General features: G+C 42.9%; 1 protein-coding gene across 1 annotated transcript in view; it reads right to left on the bottom strand.

The window, feature by feature from the left end:
- Positions 1-18480, bottom strand: part of alox12 (arachidonate 12-lipoxygenase) — a gene marked incomplete at its 3' end in the record, with an annotated part of 121759 nt that overhangs the window by 31093 nt on the left and 72186 nt on the right. Inside the window, 3 exon segments of the mRNA XM_036134515.1 lie at positions 3897-4066; positions 4285-4371; positions 4686-4889. Coding sequence (XP_035990408.1) covers positions 3897-4066; positions 4285-4371; positions 4686-4889 — 461 coding nt within the window.

Genomic DNA, 18480 nt, shown 5'->3' on the forward strand with positions numbered 1-18480 from the left:
GCACAAGCAGACACTCCCAATGGACTGGGGGAGCCATCATACTACGACAGAATTTGCAGTCTACACTTCATCTCCAGTAAATACAACTTAATTCTGCTCTAGTCATTGTTCTACTTAAATAGCGGCGGAGGGGAGGTGGCGATCGCTACACGAGCCGGAGAAGTGGGAGCAGCAGCCGCCGCTGTCTGGAGTAGCAGCTGTTTCCTGCTGCTCCAGACAGTGGCTGCTTCTGCTGCCGCTTCTCCAGCCCGTGTAGCGATCGCCACCTTCCCTCCGCCCGTTCACTGGCGCTAGTACTTCTGTGTTTACGCTGCAATGTCGCTAATACCCCCACCCATTTTAACAAGACAAAAACACCAAAATAATCCGTAGTAAACAATGTTTTTTTTAACCTACCGAGCGGGTCTTCCTCTCTGCTGAGGTGCTGTCTGTGTCCGACTCCACTTTCTGCTGTTACAAACATGTCTGAACATCCATCCATTCATTCCATTTTCTGACCCGCTTAACCACTCATGGCGTCGCGGGGGTTGCTGGAGCCTTTTTCCCGATATAATATAATTGTAGCCGTCCAGTGGTTTCAGGGGCTTTCGTGCTCTCTCGTCTGTACTGGCCTGCCGTGTTTATAAGGCAGCTGTATATGTCACAGCAATGAACCCTTTGCCAGCATTTCACAGACTCGCTCCGTCCCTTCAGGCTTTTGCTGTGTGGATCTGGCAATCTGATACCATCAACCATCAACTTACTCTTAAAACGATCTTGTGATACGTTATCTAAAGAAGAAAAATACGTGGAGAACTCATCGGTTTCTCTGTTTGCGTCCGCCATTGTGTTCGCCTTTTGCCTACCAGTCCGGCGCGCAGGCGCGAAAAACCCGGATGGAAACAATAACAATGAACTACCCTATACATGTGTAGATAGATAGATAGATAGATAGATAGATAGATAGATAGATAGATAGATAGATAGATAGATAGATAGATAGATAGATAGATAGATAGATAGATAGATAGATAGATAGATAGATAGATAGATAGATAGATAGACGGGGGCCCCGGGGGGCGGCCGGGGCCCCCGTCGCGGGGGCGGGGCGCCCCTGGGGCCTCTGGCCCTCAGGGCCCATGGCCGGGACCACTTCAGCGGGGCTAGCTGCCGGCGGAGCCCACGGGCTCGTCTCCGCGGCTCTTGAGGGCGTCGGCATTGCGGTGGCTGGGGGATTTCCTCGGGGTCGTCTCTGCTCCTTCCTTGGGGGGGGGGGGGGTTGCAGATATCCTGTGTCGGCCCCTCCTGGGCGACCTGCTTTAGGGACCCCTTTGGGAGTCCGGGGTTACGGGTTCCCTGACGCCTGCCTCTGTGCTCGGGGAAGGTGGGTCTTCGGTTCTCTACAATCACTATCAAGCTATTTCTGGATAATCTTCACCTAAACTAGTGCACTTTCACATCTCCCACAGGTGTTGGGTCCCAGGTATTAAGTGTTCACTTATATACAGTAATCTTATAATTTATTTATTTATTTATGTTCTTTCACTTTCTTTTTTCAAATATCACATTACACATGTCAGCTTACATAATAATATATATGATTTTAGCAATGGCATCTAGGTGTTATTCGAGTGTATCTGTTGCTTTATGTCTGTTGGTTGTGCTGTTCTTTTTGTGTCTCTTTCCAGGTGATGGAGCAGACAAAGAAGGTTTTATCATTCTCTCCCTTTTAAAAAAAAAAAAAGATAGATAGATAGATAGATAGATAGATAGATAGATAGATAGATAGATAGATAGATAGATAGATAGATAGATAGATAGATAGATAGATAGATAGATAGATAGATAGATAGATAGATATGTATGCATGCATGCATAGAGAGAGGAGGGGGGCTGGCGGTGTTTGTGAATGAGAGATGGTGTAACACGGCTCATGTTAACGTGAAGCAGCAGATATGCTGCTCAGATGTTGAAATTCTCGCAGTGAGTTTAAGACCTTATTACTTGCCGTGAGAGTTCGGCCACGTGATCGTGCTCTGTGTTTATATACCTCCCTCCGTGGATGCCACCGCCGCGTGTGAGCAGATTCATGGCACGGTAAACAAACTGCAGACACAGCACCCCCGCGCTCTCCTGCTGATCACAGGGGATTTCAACCATGCCTCCATTCATTCCACCCTCCCCACGCTCACCCAGTACGTCACATGCACAACAAGGGACAATAAAATGCTGGACCTTTTTTATCCCAATGTTAAGGAGCCTACACCTCCGCCCCCCACTCGGACGCTCGGATCACAACCTCGTCTACCTGCTCCCCCATTACATTCCACTGGTGAGGAGGACAATAGCACAGAAGAAGTCAGTGAAAGTTTGGTCAGATGAAGCCAGTGAGAGACTGAGGGACTGTTTCAGAACCACAGAGTGGAGCATGTTTCAAAGCTCTCACGGTGATGACATCAACAGCCTGACTGAATGCATCACTGGCTACATGAACTTCTGTGTGGAGAGCATTGCTTTCCAAACAACCCCCCCTGGGTGACCCCTGAGCTCAAAGTCCTCCTGAATCAGAAGAAGAGGGCTTTCTACTCAGGGGACAGAGAGGATCAGCGTAGAGCTCAGCGGGAGCTCCAGTGGAGGATCAGGGTGGCAAATAAGGATTACGGGAAGAAGATAGAGGAGCAGCTGGCGCAGAACAACGTAAGAGATGTGTGGAGAGGTCTGAAGAACATATCTGGCTTTGGGCAGAGGACCAGGAGTGCTACAGACGGTGACACCAAGTTTGCAGATGAGTTAAACAGGTTCTTCACCCGGTTTGACTCCTTTCACACTGGCCCCCTACCTGCCGTTAACCCTCCACGCGTCTCCAACCCCCAGCCCCCAGAGACCTACCCTCCCCCCCCCCACCGCCACTATCACCAACCCCTGACCGATCCACACCATCGGTCCTGCCTTCCTCACAGTCACACCAATGCAGGTGAGAGGCCAGCTAATGAAGCTGAAACAGAGGAAAGCCTCAGGACGGAACAACATTTCCCCAAGGCTCCTGAGGACCTGTGCAGACGAGCTCTGTCAGGTCTTTAGCTACATCTACATCATGAGCCTAAGCCTGGGGTCGGTCCACACCCTGTGGAAGACCTCCTGTGTAGTACCGTATCCCAAAATGCCGCACGCCAGGGAACCGGCCCACTTCAGACCAGTCACTCTGATCTCCCACCTGATGAAGACCATGGAGTGCCTCATCCGTCCTCACCTACGCAGCTCTGTTCTTCGTTCTTGGCTCCTCTGTCTTTTTCTGCAGAAAAGTCTAAACTTGTGTTTGTGTAGTTTCCTTTGTAGGGTAATAAGGGGTTATTTATCATAACCCTATCAATGCACATTGTGTGTTTATTGCCACTGTGCCCTTTCTGTACTACACATAGTTACCATTTTGATGCTGTGGTACCATCACTGGGACCCACAACATATACATACAACTTAATTTAGCTATTAGCAGCACTCCTCTATAACCAGTTATTTTGAATGTAGCAGTAATCCGCTGTGCTCTTGGACACACCCTAACCAGATCAAAGTGAAGGTGCAAGGAGAGTTATTTTTAAATGTCCCTTTATTGAGGTTGAACTGTTCTCCAGTTAATTTGTACATAACCATTGGTGGGTTGTAGAGTTCAGAAGGGCCAAAGCCAAGCTTGGTGAAGTGATCAGTTCATATAATGAACTTATTTTTAGAATTTAAAAGATGTTGTGTAACTGACAAGGCTGCAGAAAAGGGGTTTAATTTAAATCTTCATAGCTGCTACAACTGTCAGATATCTGGTAAAAATGCAAGACATAGATCTCAGACAAGTTTTTTGTTATTCAAAACTTTCTTACATTTCTTATTAATTGAAACATTAAGCATGAGAAGTTAGATGTAGATACCTGTAAATGGCATCCCACAGCATCAGAGCATTTTCTCTGTAGAAGTAGTTTGGGAGCTGGAATACTCCTCTATCACTGAAGTCAAAGTGTGGCTGAAGGGAGCGATAGGTTAACACCTTGTATTCTCTCTGGGCAAGAATCAAAAGACCATCACCACCTGTAGACACAACCTGCACACAGACAGGACCTTTTACACCACCAATCTCAGCCTGTAATCATAGGTTAAGAATGGGAATTTATACATTTTAGTTATTTGTTTCACATGACATCAATGAAAAGATTGGTGCTATTGGTATGGTTAATATTTTCAGTACGTAGAGAAGGTTGCAGGCAACAATACTTTTGATTTACTGTTCATCAAATAAGTTTAAACATTCTGGTGATATACCCGTTTGAAAATTCCATTGGGAGAGATGAGCTGAGTTCGCCCCCTACAGTTGATCTCCAGTGTGTAGCGCAGATGAGGAGCCAGGAGCTGTATCAGGAAAAACACACGGACTGCTCAAAAATACAGTTAAAAACAAAATGCTAACAGTTATTAAAATAAACAAGGTAGACAAGTTTCAGATAAGAAGAACAAACATCTCAGTCCTTTTACTACTTCACTGTTCAAACAGGTAAACTGTATATGCTTCTCAAATATACTTATGATCATGAATCAGTCAAAAAAGAACAAGACTTAAGACTGGTGGCTCAAAGCCTAATTTGTATAATTTTCACAAATCACACTGATCTATTAACACATTAGAAACTTCCCAGAATTTAATAGATAATATGAGTTCTATTTACCTTATATATAGGGTGTACTGCAGGCAGCTGTCTAAGAGTTGCAACACAGAACACCTCTATCACCAAGTGAGTCCTAAGAAGGTGAGACAGAAGCTGGAAAACCTGGAATTCTGAGTGACGCACCCACATCTTAGCCAGCAGCCAGGCCAGTGGTGGGTCTTTGGGCAAGAATATGGGAGTCTCCAAGCTTGGAATTTGCTCGAGCTGATGATAAAGAAAATGCAACTGAAGGCATTAGTCTCCTACAAAAAACAAAAAATGTAACGTTAAACTGTTTTGAAATCTTTCTTATTCTTAATCCACAGCTTTATACTGACATTGTCTGGATATTTCTTTATTGAACATGGTGTTGTTGAAATCTTTGTTCATTTTAGATGCTTGAATCATGTGATCTTCAGCAATTTGTGATAATGCCTGTTGTGCAATTACATACTTTTAAGATATTTAATGTTTATTAAATAAGTCTTGACTTAACATTACACTGTGTAACTGTCTGGTGAATACCAGCCCAATTTGCTTTGATATTAGGACTATAGTTGAGTCGTTCAAGCACTGGAACTCTTCTAACGGCAAATTCTTCATACAAAGAATAAATGAGTGAAAACTTATCTTCAAGTATAAGAATTTATTAACCGAAAGAAAAATGGTCATTAAGGGAACACCGTAATATGTTATTTGCCTGAATTAACTATATATTTAAAACAAGCTTTATGTGAACCCATAGACATTATATAGGTAGGTTCTGGAATATTCTGGCACCAACATTCCACAGCATGTTGCATGAAACTCAGGAAATTGACAGATTTCCAGCTAATATGAACTCTGCTACCATCAGTCTTCTGCTTAAGCCAGGCAAAGATCCTATGTTTACTACCAGTTATCGTCCCATATCCTTAACGTGGATATTAAAATAATCTGTAAAGCTTTTGCAAAACGATTAGATAAAGTCACTCCTCTCATAATCCACCCTGATCAAACTGGTTTCATCAGAGGAAGGCAGTCATCCACAAACACACGCAGATTACTTCATTTAACCCTTGTGTGGTGTTCATACTGTTGTTACTCAGCCAATGTTTGTGGGTCTGGTGGACCCGTTGCATTTTGTGCTTTGTAATGCCTCACAATCAAACACTTTTGTGTAAAAATATTTAACAGATGTTGCTTCATCCCAATTTCAAGTTGTATAAACAAAATATTTGGTTATTTAAAACATAATAAAGCAAATTAATTATAATAAAATCATGATATAAATGGAAACAAATTTACATGTGAAGCAAGGTTTTTCCAAAACTGCTGACTGTCAGTTCTCTGAACTCAGAAATGTAACCCATTCAGGTGCACAACACAAGCTGAGTAAACACTGAGTAAACCTATCAGTCAAGACAACGCATTAGCCCTATGACCTTTAGCCAATGGCCTGTACAACACGAGGGGCGTGTGTTGCAGATATACTTTTTGCACTTGATGCATCTATGTTGTTTTTTTCTGTCCATCTTCCACACTTCACACTGCTTCTTCTTGAATCTGCAGAGCCTGAAGTAAGTGTGTGATGCTGTTCCAGTACATGTTTCGCAAAACATGTACTGGAACAGCATCACACACTTACTTCAGGCTCTGCAGATTCTGGTTCTGTAGGTTGGGTGGATAGGGCAGCATTCTCCTCCTGAATCCTACTCATTTGGCATATGGGATACCAGGGTTGTGTTACCCGCGTATGCAAACTTGGAAGGTTTGACTTTAGACCCGAAAACTCCAGCAAGGATAAGAACCCCGAAGTAGCCATGTAAATGGGTTTGGCCCATTTTCTTCCACCTCGCTCCAAAAACATGTCTTCCTTCTAAATTGGTGCAGTCAAGAATAATTTCCTGGATGGAAACTGGTATGAAAAGTTGAAAAGAAGACTTCATGTCCTGTGTGTGAGTAACTACCATTTGTGTTGATCCTGGTTGCATCCTTATCACATTGGTAGCCTGTGGGGAGGCCCTTTTCTTGGGCGAGACTATTCAATTTCAAAATTTTTGACTTTCAGATTTCCTCACTTGCACCATGCTGTCTTGTTCTTATTGTTTCTTTTTCTTGGCCCTGTGGCTTGCTGCAGACGGCCTGGTCTGGTGACTTTTCTTCGTTTTGGTACTGGCTGATGCTCAATCTCGTCCTGCTTTAGAGTCATTGTCAGACCCTGAATTTACAGAATTGGGATCTCAAATTCTGAAACCTCTTTATTTGAATCCTATCCCTTTACATTATCATCAAAAACTTCTCCCTCTTCCAAAATCAGTTCCAGGGCCCTCTGTGCATAGTATTTTTTTGGCCACCTTGATTGGTTGTTATGAGAAACCACACTATCAAAGCTATATTTATACTCCATCTATTAGATTTGTAGCTGAAAGAGTGTGAGAAACTAAAGATTACTACAAAACAGAGAGTCAAATGTGCCCAGACTGGAGGAGGAAAGAGTGTTGTGTACACAGAACATCAGCTTCCACACTTCAATTAGCCCTGGGTCCAGTGGACCCAGACATCTTATATGTAATAGAAATGTGTAGGCAAGGCAAGGCAAGGCAAGGCAAATTTATTTATATAGCACAATTCAGTACAAAGACAATGCAAAGTGCTTTACATGATTAAAATATAGCAAAATAAAACAGAATAAGAGCAAGTAGGAATAAAATATAGAAAGAAAATAGAACAAAAAAGTGGTGATTCAGTTAACTAGGACAGTTGAAGGCAATTTTAAACAAATGTGTTTTTAATCTTGATTTAAAAGAACTCAGGCTTTCCGCACTTTTACAGTTTTCTGGAAGTTTGTTCCAGATAATTGGAGCATAGGAACTAAATGCTGCTTCTCCATGTTTAGTTCTGGTTCTAGGTATGCAGAGTAGGCTGGAGCCAGAAGACCTTAATGGTCTGGATGGTTTATACGCTGATAACAAGTCTGTGATGTATTTAGGAGCTAAGCCATTTAAGGATTTATAGACTAACAGAAGTATTTTAAAGTCTATTCTCTGAGATATAGGGAGCCAGTGTAAGGACTTTAGAACTGGGGTTATGTGCTCTACTTTCTTAGTCTTAGTGAGGACGCGGGCAGCAGCGTTCTGGATCAGCTGCAGCTGTCTGATCCACTTTTTAGGCAGACCTGTAAAAACACCGTTGCAGTAATCAATTCGACTAAAAATAAACGCATGGATTAGTTTTTCTAGATCCTGCTGAGACATCAGTCCTTTAATCCTAGAAATGTTCTTCAAGTGATAGAAAGCCGACCTTGTAACTGTCTTTAGATGCTTTTGAAGGTTCAGGTCTGAGTCCATCACTACACCCAGGTTGCGGGCCTGATTAGTGGTTTTTAGCTGAAGCGACTGAAGCTGTGTGCTAACTTTTGATCTTTCCTCTATTGGTCCAAATATTATTACTTCAGTTTTGTTTTTATTCAATTGGAGAAAATTTTGGCACATCCACGTATTGATTTCTTCTAGGCATTTACTCAGTGCCTGAACTGGTCCATAGTCACCTGGTGACATGGTGATGTAGAGCTGTGTGTCGTCTGCATAGTTATGGTAGCTGATGTTGTTATTTTTTATTATCTGGGCTAGAGGGAGCATGTAGATATTGAAGAGGAGGGGACCCAGAATGGACCCTTGGGGAACCCCAAATGGGATTTTTGTCATCTTTGATGTAAAGTTACCTACCGATACAAAAAAGTCCCTGTCCTTTAAGTAGGATTTAAACCAGTTGAGTGCTGTACCAGAGAGGCCGACCCAGTTCTCCAGGCGTTCTAACAGAATGGAGTGATCGACAGTATCAAATGCTGCACTAAGGTCCAATAGTACCAGCACGGTGGTTCTTCCACAGTCTGTATTTATATGGATGTCATTAAACACCTTGATCAGGGCGGTCTCTGTACTGTGGTGAGCACGGAAACCTGACTGGAAAACGTCAAATCGGCTGGTCGTTGTTAAGAAGGTGTTTAATTGTTGAAATACAGCTTTTTCAATAATCTTACTGATAAAGGGGAGGTTTGAGATGGGCCTGTAGTTCTGGAGTAGAAGTTTGTCTAAATTATTCTTTTTCAGCAGTGGTTTGATAATTGCTGTTTTTAGGGACTGGGGGAAAACACCTGACAGGAGGGACGTGTTTATTATCTGAGTCAAATCAGACATTATGACAGGTAAAACTTTTTTAAAGAAAGCTGTGGGGAGAACATCAAGACAGCATGAAGAGGAACTTAGCTGCTGAATTATCTGCTCTAAGCTTTTGTAGTTTATTTGGCTGAATTGGGACATTTTGTCAGGATAAGTTCCAGCTGAGTACCGCTTTGGTTCTGGAGCTGGTGTGGATGTACAAACTGATCCTCTAATTTTTAGGATTTTCTCAGTAAAGAAGTTAGCAAATTCATTGCAGGCCCTGGTGGAGTGGAGTTCTGAAGCCACGGACACAGGAGGATTTGTTAACCTGTCGACTGTGGAAAATAAGACACGAGCGTTATTAATGTTTTTCTTAATGATCTCAGAGAAGAAAGATTCTCTTGCATTTTTCAGTTGTAAGTTATATCTGTTAAGTCTCTCTTTATAGATGTCATAGTGAACCAGGAGTCTATTCTTTCTCCACCTGCGTTCAGCTTTGCGACATTCCCTTTTTTCACTTCTAACTGATGGAGCATTTCTCCAAGGAGATTTTTTCTTCCCGTAAAAAACCTTCACTTTAACTGGAGCAATGCAGTCAATGATGTCTGAGACTTTAGAATGAAAGTTATCTACTAGCTCATCTACTGAGTTGCAGCCCAAGGTTGAGGTAGCAGAGTAAGCTTGAATAAAATTTTCTGTGGCATTGTCCTTAAAGGTGCGTTTTCTTACGATGTCCCTTTGGCTAAATGAGTCACTGGTAATGATACATTCAAAGGTAACGGAGAAGTGATCGGATAAGGCAACATCAGTTACATTGACCTGTGAAATGTTTAGACCTTTAGTGATGATTAAGTCTAAAATATGCCCCTGCTTGTGTGTTGGCTGTTTAACATGCTGAGTTAAACCAAAGTTTCTAAGTGTGTCACACAGTTCTTTTGCACTTCTGTCTTCAGGGTTGTCAACGTGAAAGTTGAAGTCTCCAACAATAATTAAAAAGTCATAATCAACACATATCACAGACAAGAGGTCACTGAAATCATTAAAAAAGTTTGATGTGGACTTAGGAGGCCTGTAAACATTCAGAAACATAGTTCGTACCGGGCTCTTTACCTGGAGAGCCAAATGTTCAAAAGAGTCAAATTTTCCCAAAAACACCTTTTTACACTTTAGTGAATCATTAAACAATGTTGCTACTCCTCCACCTTTCCTTTGCTGTCTGCTCTCACAAAGAAAATTGTAGTTTGGAGGGGTCGACTCCAGCAGAATAGCTGCTTCATTAGATTCATGTAACCATGTTTCTGTTAAAAACATAACATCAAGATTATTGTCAATAATGAAGTCATTAATTAAAAGGGATTTTCCTGACAGAGATCTAATGTTTAATAAACCCAGTTTATATGATTTGGTGGTTGATGGTGTCTTTGTGGCAGGTTGCATCTGACAGTTTATGACTTTTAAGTACGACTGATTATTCCTGTCTGTTTTCCTTTTGCTTTTCTTATTTCTGCCACGTATCATAACAGATATTCCATGTTCTCCGTCAGGAGGCCCAGGCTTATGCTGGTGGCGGTCTTGACTGATAAACGTACAGCCAGGGCCTGCTGCATATCACAAGGACGTTATGCGAAGGTCTTCAGGACAGGCATGTTCTGTGATATGTAGAGGAGGAGGAGGATCTGGACCTCTGCGTTCTTTGGAAGATGCTGATTTAGTCACAGAACTGTGGTTTTCAGAATTAATATGTGGAGAGGATGTCAACCGTAGACCAATCTTAAGGACTTTGTTCATGGTGTGAGAAAAATCCAGGAAAGGAACCTCTGGGCTTTGTGGAGAAGAAGGCGAGGCGGGTGTAGTCTGGATCGGTGTTCGTGACGATGGCGGTTCTTGGTCCTGTCTTTGTCCTGCTGAGATCTGGGATGAATCCTCCTGTAGCTCTGATGTAGCCTCTTTCTGTGTCATCTTTCTGGCCATCTTTATCTTGGCTTGTTCGGGCTGCACTGGGCTTATCATTTGTTTAGGCACTGGATGTTCTTTGTTTTGGGACAAAGCTGATGCTGTATGGTTTACAGAATAGAAGATGTTTGAAATCAGTCGTTTTGCACCTGACCTATTTAGAGAGAAGCCATCTCTGTTGAACAGATGTCTTCTTTCCCAGAAGATGTTAAAGTTGTCTATGAAGGTTACAGTTGTTTCTTTGCATGTTTTTTCCAGCCATTTGTTTAGCATCAGAATTCAGGAAAAAATCTCGTCTCCACAAGCCACGGGCGGGAAAGGGCCGCTGAGAAGCACCTTGACATTTTTGCCATGAACTAAGTTCAACAGACGAATGTAATCCTCTTTCAATACTTCTGATTTTCTTATCCGGGTGACGTCACCCAGGGCTTCAGCTTGTATTATGAGTTTTTCCAAGGTCGGGCGCTCTTTCAAGATCCTTGGAAGGATGTCTAATAAATCAGACACCAGGCCATAGTTCGAATTGTTATAAATTAACACCTCTGTGTTTTTCTTGTTACAGAAATGTTTAATCCCACATACAGACCCACTGCATAAAATCAGGGTCCTTGGCCCCGTGGCATGTCTTTTCTCTGATGTATTAGAGCGAAAGTCGTTGACGTACCTCTGAGTGTTGTCATGATTCTCCTGGGTCACATTTTGGAGCGGAGCGAATCTGTTTCGTAAAGGAATTCCAGCATTTCCAGCAGGTTTACTCCTATCATTTGTTGTGGGAGCAGCCCGCTGTTGTTTCACTTGTCCTGGGACATCTCTCTGTAGTCTCGGCCAGTTTTCTTTGTCTAGGCGTGGGGTTCGTTGATCCTTTGGTCTTGCACCCTGAGTGATCCAGGGATTCTCATTTTCCTCAGGGATCTGTTTGTTCAGAGAGTTGCTGGGCTGGTGGTCCCCGTTTGGAGTCGCAGGCAGGGTTGTTTCATTTCCATACGCGCCGTTTACATCATAATTCAGTTCGAGTCGGCATATCTTCTGTTCTATAACGGCGATCTTTTGTAGAAGCGTGTCAAGGTCCACTGTGGTGAAGGTAGGCATCTTTGCAAAATAAAAATCAAAAATAAATAAAAAGAAAATAAATAAAAATAACTAAATCCAACTTTCCGTGGTTTTGGCAAAGAGATAAAAAGGAGATAAAAAGTAAAACGCAGGAAAATGCAAGCAAGCAGGGAGCAGAGAAAAAAGCGTCCGAGCAGGCAGAGAGGCGGAGCAGCAATGATGTAGGGGGGAGCAGCAATGATGTAGGGGGGGGGGAGGGGGGGGGTACGGCGTGTAGTCATTAAAATTGTTTTCTGGCATATGGTCTTCACAGAAAATGAGCCAAGGCCAGTGAATCTGAGTTTGAAAAATTAATTGATTGTATCATTTTTCTTTCAGTAAAAAAATTAAAAGGGGTCCCAAAGACCCGAACACCAGTACAAATATTAAAACGAATATATTGTCTTTAGATGCAGAAAAAGCATTTGACAGAGTAAACTGGAATGTTTTATTCGCTACTCTACATACATTTGGTTTTGGCAATTTTTACAGCTTTCCAACAGCCTGTGTCAGAACAAATAACCAAACATCTTCCAGCTTTTGTCTCCAGAGGGGCACTAGGCAAGGATGCCCGCTTTCCCCCTCACTTTTTTCCATTTTTATCGAACCTCTAGCAGCAACAATTAGACAAACTAATGTTGTCAAAGGTATAAAATGCATGAAAATAGAGCATTAGATTAGTCTTTATGCTGATGATGTATTACTTTATCTCCAGCATGCAAACACTCCCCTCTCTCAAGTAATTAGATTACCAGAATCTTTTTCAAAAGTTTCAGATTACTCTATAAACTGGTCTAAATCTATGGTACTGCCTGTTGAATATTGTTATAATATGGTTAATTCATATTGTTCACATGTTAAATGAATAGAATGGAATAAATACAATTCAGGTTAAGATTGTACTGGGTTTGATCGTGTAAGTATTTCTCCACTAGATGGCGTGGGTGCCATTTGTCAGCCATGATTGTTGGGTTTGATTTCTGACCAGCGAAGAAGCCAGTTTTTTCTTCTTTTAGAAAATGGAGCTCTATGTGTATGCTTTTTTTGCCGCAGTTCAGAAGTAAAGTGATACAAAATTAAGTTCAATCTCCAGTCGTCTTTTTCAGCAAGATGGGATGTTTTTAGCTAAATGCACAACATTTTTTGGTGCCGAAACCCCGGGAATACGTGAGTAAAAAGGAACTTTGTTGGGATCGAGCCGATAGCTGCTAACAACGTGACAAAAAAAAAAAAACATGACGGAGCGACTACAGAGATTAAAACAGAAACGGACTGTTCTGCATGCATCTGAGGCAAAGCTTGTGCAACAAATTCAAGAGAAAACAAGTGAGACTGATGTGAATGTTGACCATTTGGTGGAGCTATTAGCCATGTTATCACAGAAGGAGAAAACCCTCCAAGAGCTTGAGCCAGAAATAGAGAAGGAAATTCCTCTGGAGGAGTTAGATGCGGACATTGTGAGGACAATGGAATATCAGGACAGCAAAAACTTATGGAGGACACGAGCAGAAAGAGAGATTGCTAGGGCTGCTACACAAGAACAACAACTTCAAGTGGACACCACTATATTAACAGGCACTCGGCTGAGTGATGCAAGTACACAGTCAATAGCAAGCAGACCCTCGGTAAAACTCCCAAAGCTTTCAATAAGCAAATACAACGGAGAAGTGTGCATGTGGCAAGAGTTTTGCGACCAGTTTGTGAATGCTATTCATAAAAATCCAGATTTAAGCAAAACTGAGAAGTTCACTTACTTGAAAGCAGAGAGCGTGCTGCACATTTAACAAAACCAAGAGAAATGAAAGATGCACCTGCTGCTCACAAACAACATTACAAGCAGGATTTAAGCAGAGAAAACTGGAAAAGAGTTAATGTGCCATCAGCTGCAGCACTCCATACTGGCAGTTCCAATTCACCACTCGGTTGCCTATTCTGCAACAGTACAAGTCAGAAGTCAGAACAGTGCACTGAAGACACAGTCACGGGGAGGAAGGAAAGGTTAAAAAAAAATGGGAAGGTGTTTCATATGCCTGAAACCTAGACATCTTGCCCGAGACTGCAGATTGAAAAACGTAACATGCACTGATTGTGGAAGGAGACATCATGCTGTAGTATGTGACAAAGGAGAAGAACCAGAAGAGACCACAAATGCTGCCGCGGACACAAATGACACTGTCTCATCAGTAATACCACACACAGCTAAACCGACTCCAGAAAAGTGTGAAACTGTGCTTTTGCAACGGTGAGAGCAAGGATTAAAGGAGCAAGAACCTGGGGGAGAGAAAATTGTGCGTTGTTTGATTGATGGAGGAAGCCAATGCAGTTTTGTTCATGAGAAACAAGTGAAAGATTTAAAGCTACCAGTGCTGAAAGAAGAGACATTGAATCTTCACACCTTTGACTCAAGGAACCCAACAACCACCAGATGCAATGTCATAAAACTTGAAAATGTAAGAAACAAAGGACAGAAATTTGAGATAGAATCCGTCCAAACACCACAGCTTTGTACTGCGGTCATGAAGGTTCCCAGTGAGCACATTCAGCGCCAGCTGGAGAAAAACTAACTACCAGTAGCAGATGTGGCTACAGGAGACAAGGATGAACTGGAACTGTCTGTACTTATCGGAGCGGATTACTACTGGAAAGTAGTCACAGGTAAAACTGAAAGACTCTCAGATGCTTTAGTGGCTGTTGAAACAAGATTTGGCTGGGCAGTGCAAGGACCAGTTGTGATGTCCAGTATGAATGAAGCAACATGTCTGCACATTGGAGTCAGTGAAAACCCAGTGGACATTTCAAACTAATTGAGAACGTTCTGGGAAATAGTCACTGGGCATTTCCACCAAAGGAGAAGAAACATTGGATGACAAGAAAGCCATTGACAGCTTTGACAGGTCAGTCAAATTCATTAATGACAGATATGAAGTAGCATTGCCATGGCGACAAGACATGCCCAAGATTTCTGATAACAAAAGGGTTGCACAGAAAATATTTGAAATGTTGAAAAGAAAACTGAAATCTGATGTGTCTCTGTACGAAAGATACAATGATGTAATAGAGGATTACACAGAGCAGGGAATTTGTGAGAAAGTACCTGAGAGCAGTCATTCAGGGACTGTTGATGTGACTTACTACTTACCTCATCACACAGTGATCAGAGAGGACAAGGTACCTAGCAAGCTGAGAATAGTGTTTGATGCTTCATCACATGAAGAAGGTTGCTCCTCTTTAAATTACTGTTTGTTACCTGGCCCAAACTTGAATGCTCACCTAATGAGCAATTTGATCAGATTACGACAACATCCTGTAGCCTTCACAACCGACATCACAAAGGCATTCCTGCAGATTTCTATCGCTGAAAGGGACAGAGATGTTGTGAGGTTTTTGTGGCTTACAGGGCCCCTAGATGCAGAGAGCACAAGCACATGCATAATGAGAATGAGACGAGTTGTGTTTGGAGTAACTTCAAGTCCTTTCTTACTTGCTGCCACAATCAGACATAATTTGGAGAAATATCAAGACATCCAACCAGAAACAGTAAAAATTATGAGAGACTTGCTCTATGACGTGGATGATCTGATTGCTAGCTCAAGTAATGCAGACGAGGCCTACACACTTACCACAGGAGCAAAAGAGATACTGGCTGCTGCAAACATGAACCTGTGTAAGTGGACAACAACCTCACAAGAGTTAAAAACTAAGTGGTCAAACTGTTCCCTTGACATCACACAAGAAACCGAGACACACTGAAATGTGCTAAAAGTACTTGGTTTAGTGTGGAGACCGGAAACGGACAACTTTACATTTGACTTCAATTACTTGATGAGCATTCTAAAGGGAAAAGAGAATACAAAGCGGAGTGTTTTAAGATCATCTGCCAGAATATTTGATCCTATAGGATTCCTAACTGGATTCCATTTACTGTCCGTGTTAAGTGTCTGTTTCAGGAAATGTGGCGTCGGGGTTTAAACTGGGATGATGAGCTGCCTCCCGACCTTTCCAATGCATGGCAGCAGTGGTGCTTGGAGCTCCCCCAGATACACCGAATAGTCATTCCAAGGTGGTATGGAACAGAAAAGGTGCTAGGTAAAACACAAGTTCTCCATGTTTTCACAGACGACAGTGAAAGGGCTTATGGTGCAGCTGCATATTTGCAAGGACAAACAGCAGAAGGAGAAACTGCAACTGCACTCGTAGCTTCGAAATCCAGAGTGGCTCCAATCAAAACAATAACACTTCCCTGCTTGGAGCTAATGGGAGCTTTAATTGGAGCAACGTTGGCAAATAACCTGTTAAAGGCACTGAATATGCAAATCACCCAGCTGAAAATGTGGTCAGACTCTATGATAGTGATCCACTGGATTCACAGTTCACCAAAGAAATGGAAACCATTTGTTGCTAACCGAGTTGTGGAGATACAGACTTTGACACCACCTGAAATATGGAAACTGTAATGGTAAACAGAACCCAGCTGATCTCACCACAAGAGGACAATCTGCATCAAGGTTGAAAGAGGAAGAGCTCTGGTGGTTGGGCCTACTATTTTTTAAAGATAAGATACTTGGAACACCACCTGCAGTGGCAACACCAAAACTGCTCTCAGAGGAAGAGGTTAAAGCAGAACTAAAGGCAAGTCAAGTCATCGTACAGTTCAGTAACACCGATAGGTTGCAGACTGAGCCATCGTTGCAGTTGGAAAATTACAGCAAGCTACAAAAGGACAGCATGGATTAACAGATTTCTTCACAACTGTCGCTCAAAGCAAGGGACGGTGGGAGAAATAACAGCGGAGGAAATCCCAGAAGCTGAGAAGGTATGGATACATGAAGCGCAAATCCATAGTTTTGAAAGGGAAATAAAAGAGCTAAAGGCTGGAAAGGCTGTGCACAAAGATTCAAAAATTAGAGACTTTAAACCCTTCCTTGAAGAAAATGGTTTAATCTGTGTAGGAGGAAGGCAGTTATATAAAATTAGGTCGAATATCCAGTCTTTTTCAGCAAGATGGGATGTTTTCAGCTAAATCCACAACACTGCCAATTAATTGCTCTTTCCAGAAAACCTAGATTTACAATTGCAATCAGGAAATAATAAATATTTGGGTATTACTGTGTCGTCTAAATTGTGTAGATGTGGACGTTTGGAAGGCTTCGTGTCCGGACCCCTATCTCAGTCCTGGTCCCGGCGCGGGTTTCGTCTGGGGGGATGGGTTCCGGATGGTTTGTGCGGGCTGGCTAGCCAGGGTCCCCCCTTTAATTTTTTTTTTAATATTTTTATTTATTTGTATTTTTATTTACCCCCGTGGAAGCCAGGAGGTTTGGTGGGTGGGTTGGGGGTGGTGGAGGTGTTGGTCCTGGTGGTGGTTGGCTCGCGGGCCCTGCCGCCTATCCCTGGTCATGGTGGTGCGACTGGTGGGGCCCCCTTCTCTGGGTGGGCTCTCGGGGAGCGGGGCTGCCTATTGGAGTCAGTAGGGGAGCTGGCTCCCTGGGAGTGCAGTAGGCTGCCCAGTCCTTTTCTCCCCATCCCTGGACTCCTCCCTCTGCCTGCTCTATCACGCTGCCACACATGTAGGACCTTGGGGAGGAGGGCTTTACTGGAGGTTGCCACTTTCTGATTACGTCCCTCACCCCAATTTTATTATGCATTTTAGATACTTTCATTCAAAACATTTTAACATTTTAACAAAACATTCAAAATGCACATACATGTAGCCCATTGTATGGGGGGGGGGGGATAAAGACATCTGGGGGGGGGGGGGGGGGGGAGATTATGTTGTGTGAGCCTCACCTCGGATGGCTCCCTCCACCCCCTCTCGCATTTAGACATTGAGGGTTCTGGGCAGTTGCTTGGAGGGGGTGCGCTGGCAACAGCATCCTTCCGGAGGGGGGGTGGACTGTGCCGGGAACCCCCCTTTTTGGTACTCCCAGTTTTAAACACACGTAACAGCAACACGCAACAACACAACATCTGAGCGGGCGTAGGGAGGAGGAGCGGGTCACCTGGTCCGGGGTCTTGGTGGGGGGTTGTTGTGGGGCCCGGCGGGCTTGCCGGGACTGGGGCTGGCGCCTCTGCTCTCCCCAAAAAGGGGTGGGGGGTGGCTAGGGTAAGGCAGGAGAGGGAGTGGCCTTATGGATATTTAGGGTGGGAGGGGGGTTTTGGTTGGGTGGCCAGTACGGGGGAGGCGGATCTTTGGTTCTTCACAACCACTATTGAGCATTTTTCTTTTGGATAAATTTTACATACACAAGTGCACTCTAACAAACACCTATAGGTGCTGGGTTCCAGGTACTCAGTGTTCACTTCTATACAGAAAGCCCATAATTTATTTATTTTTCTCTCAGCTATCACATTATACTGTACATGTCAGATTAAATAATACATATAATTCAGCAATGGTATCAATGTGTTACTTTATTGTATTTGTTATACTATATCTGTTGGTTGTGCTGTTCTTTTACATCTCTTTATAGGTGATGAAGCAGACTGAAGACGTCTTATCATTCTATCCCTTTTATCTCCTCTTTCTTTTGCCTCTTCTCTTTCTTTTTTTCTCTTGTTCTTCCTTTACTCTCCTACTTTCCCATTGTAGTGTCCATATAATTTGAAATACCCCCGCATGAATCACAATAAAACAA

The sequence above is a fragment of the Fundulus heteroclitus genome, unplaced genomic scaffold (genome assembly GCF_011125445.2).
Source record: "Fundulus heteroclitus isolate FHET01 unplaced genomic scaffold, MU-UCD_Fhet_4.1 scaffold_84, whole genome shotgun sequence".
Lineage (NCBI taxonomy): Eukaryota > Metazoa > Chordata > Actinopteri > Cyprinodontiformes > Fundulidae > Fundulus > Fundulus heteroclitus.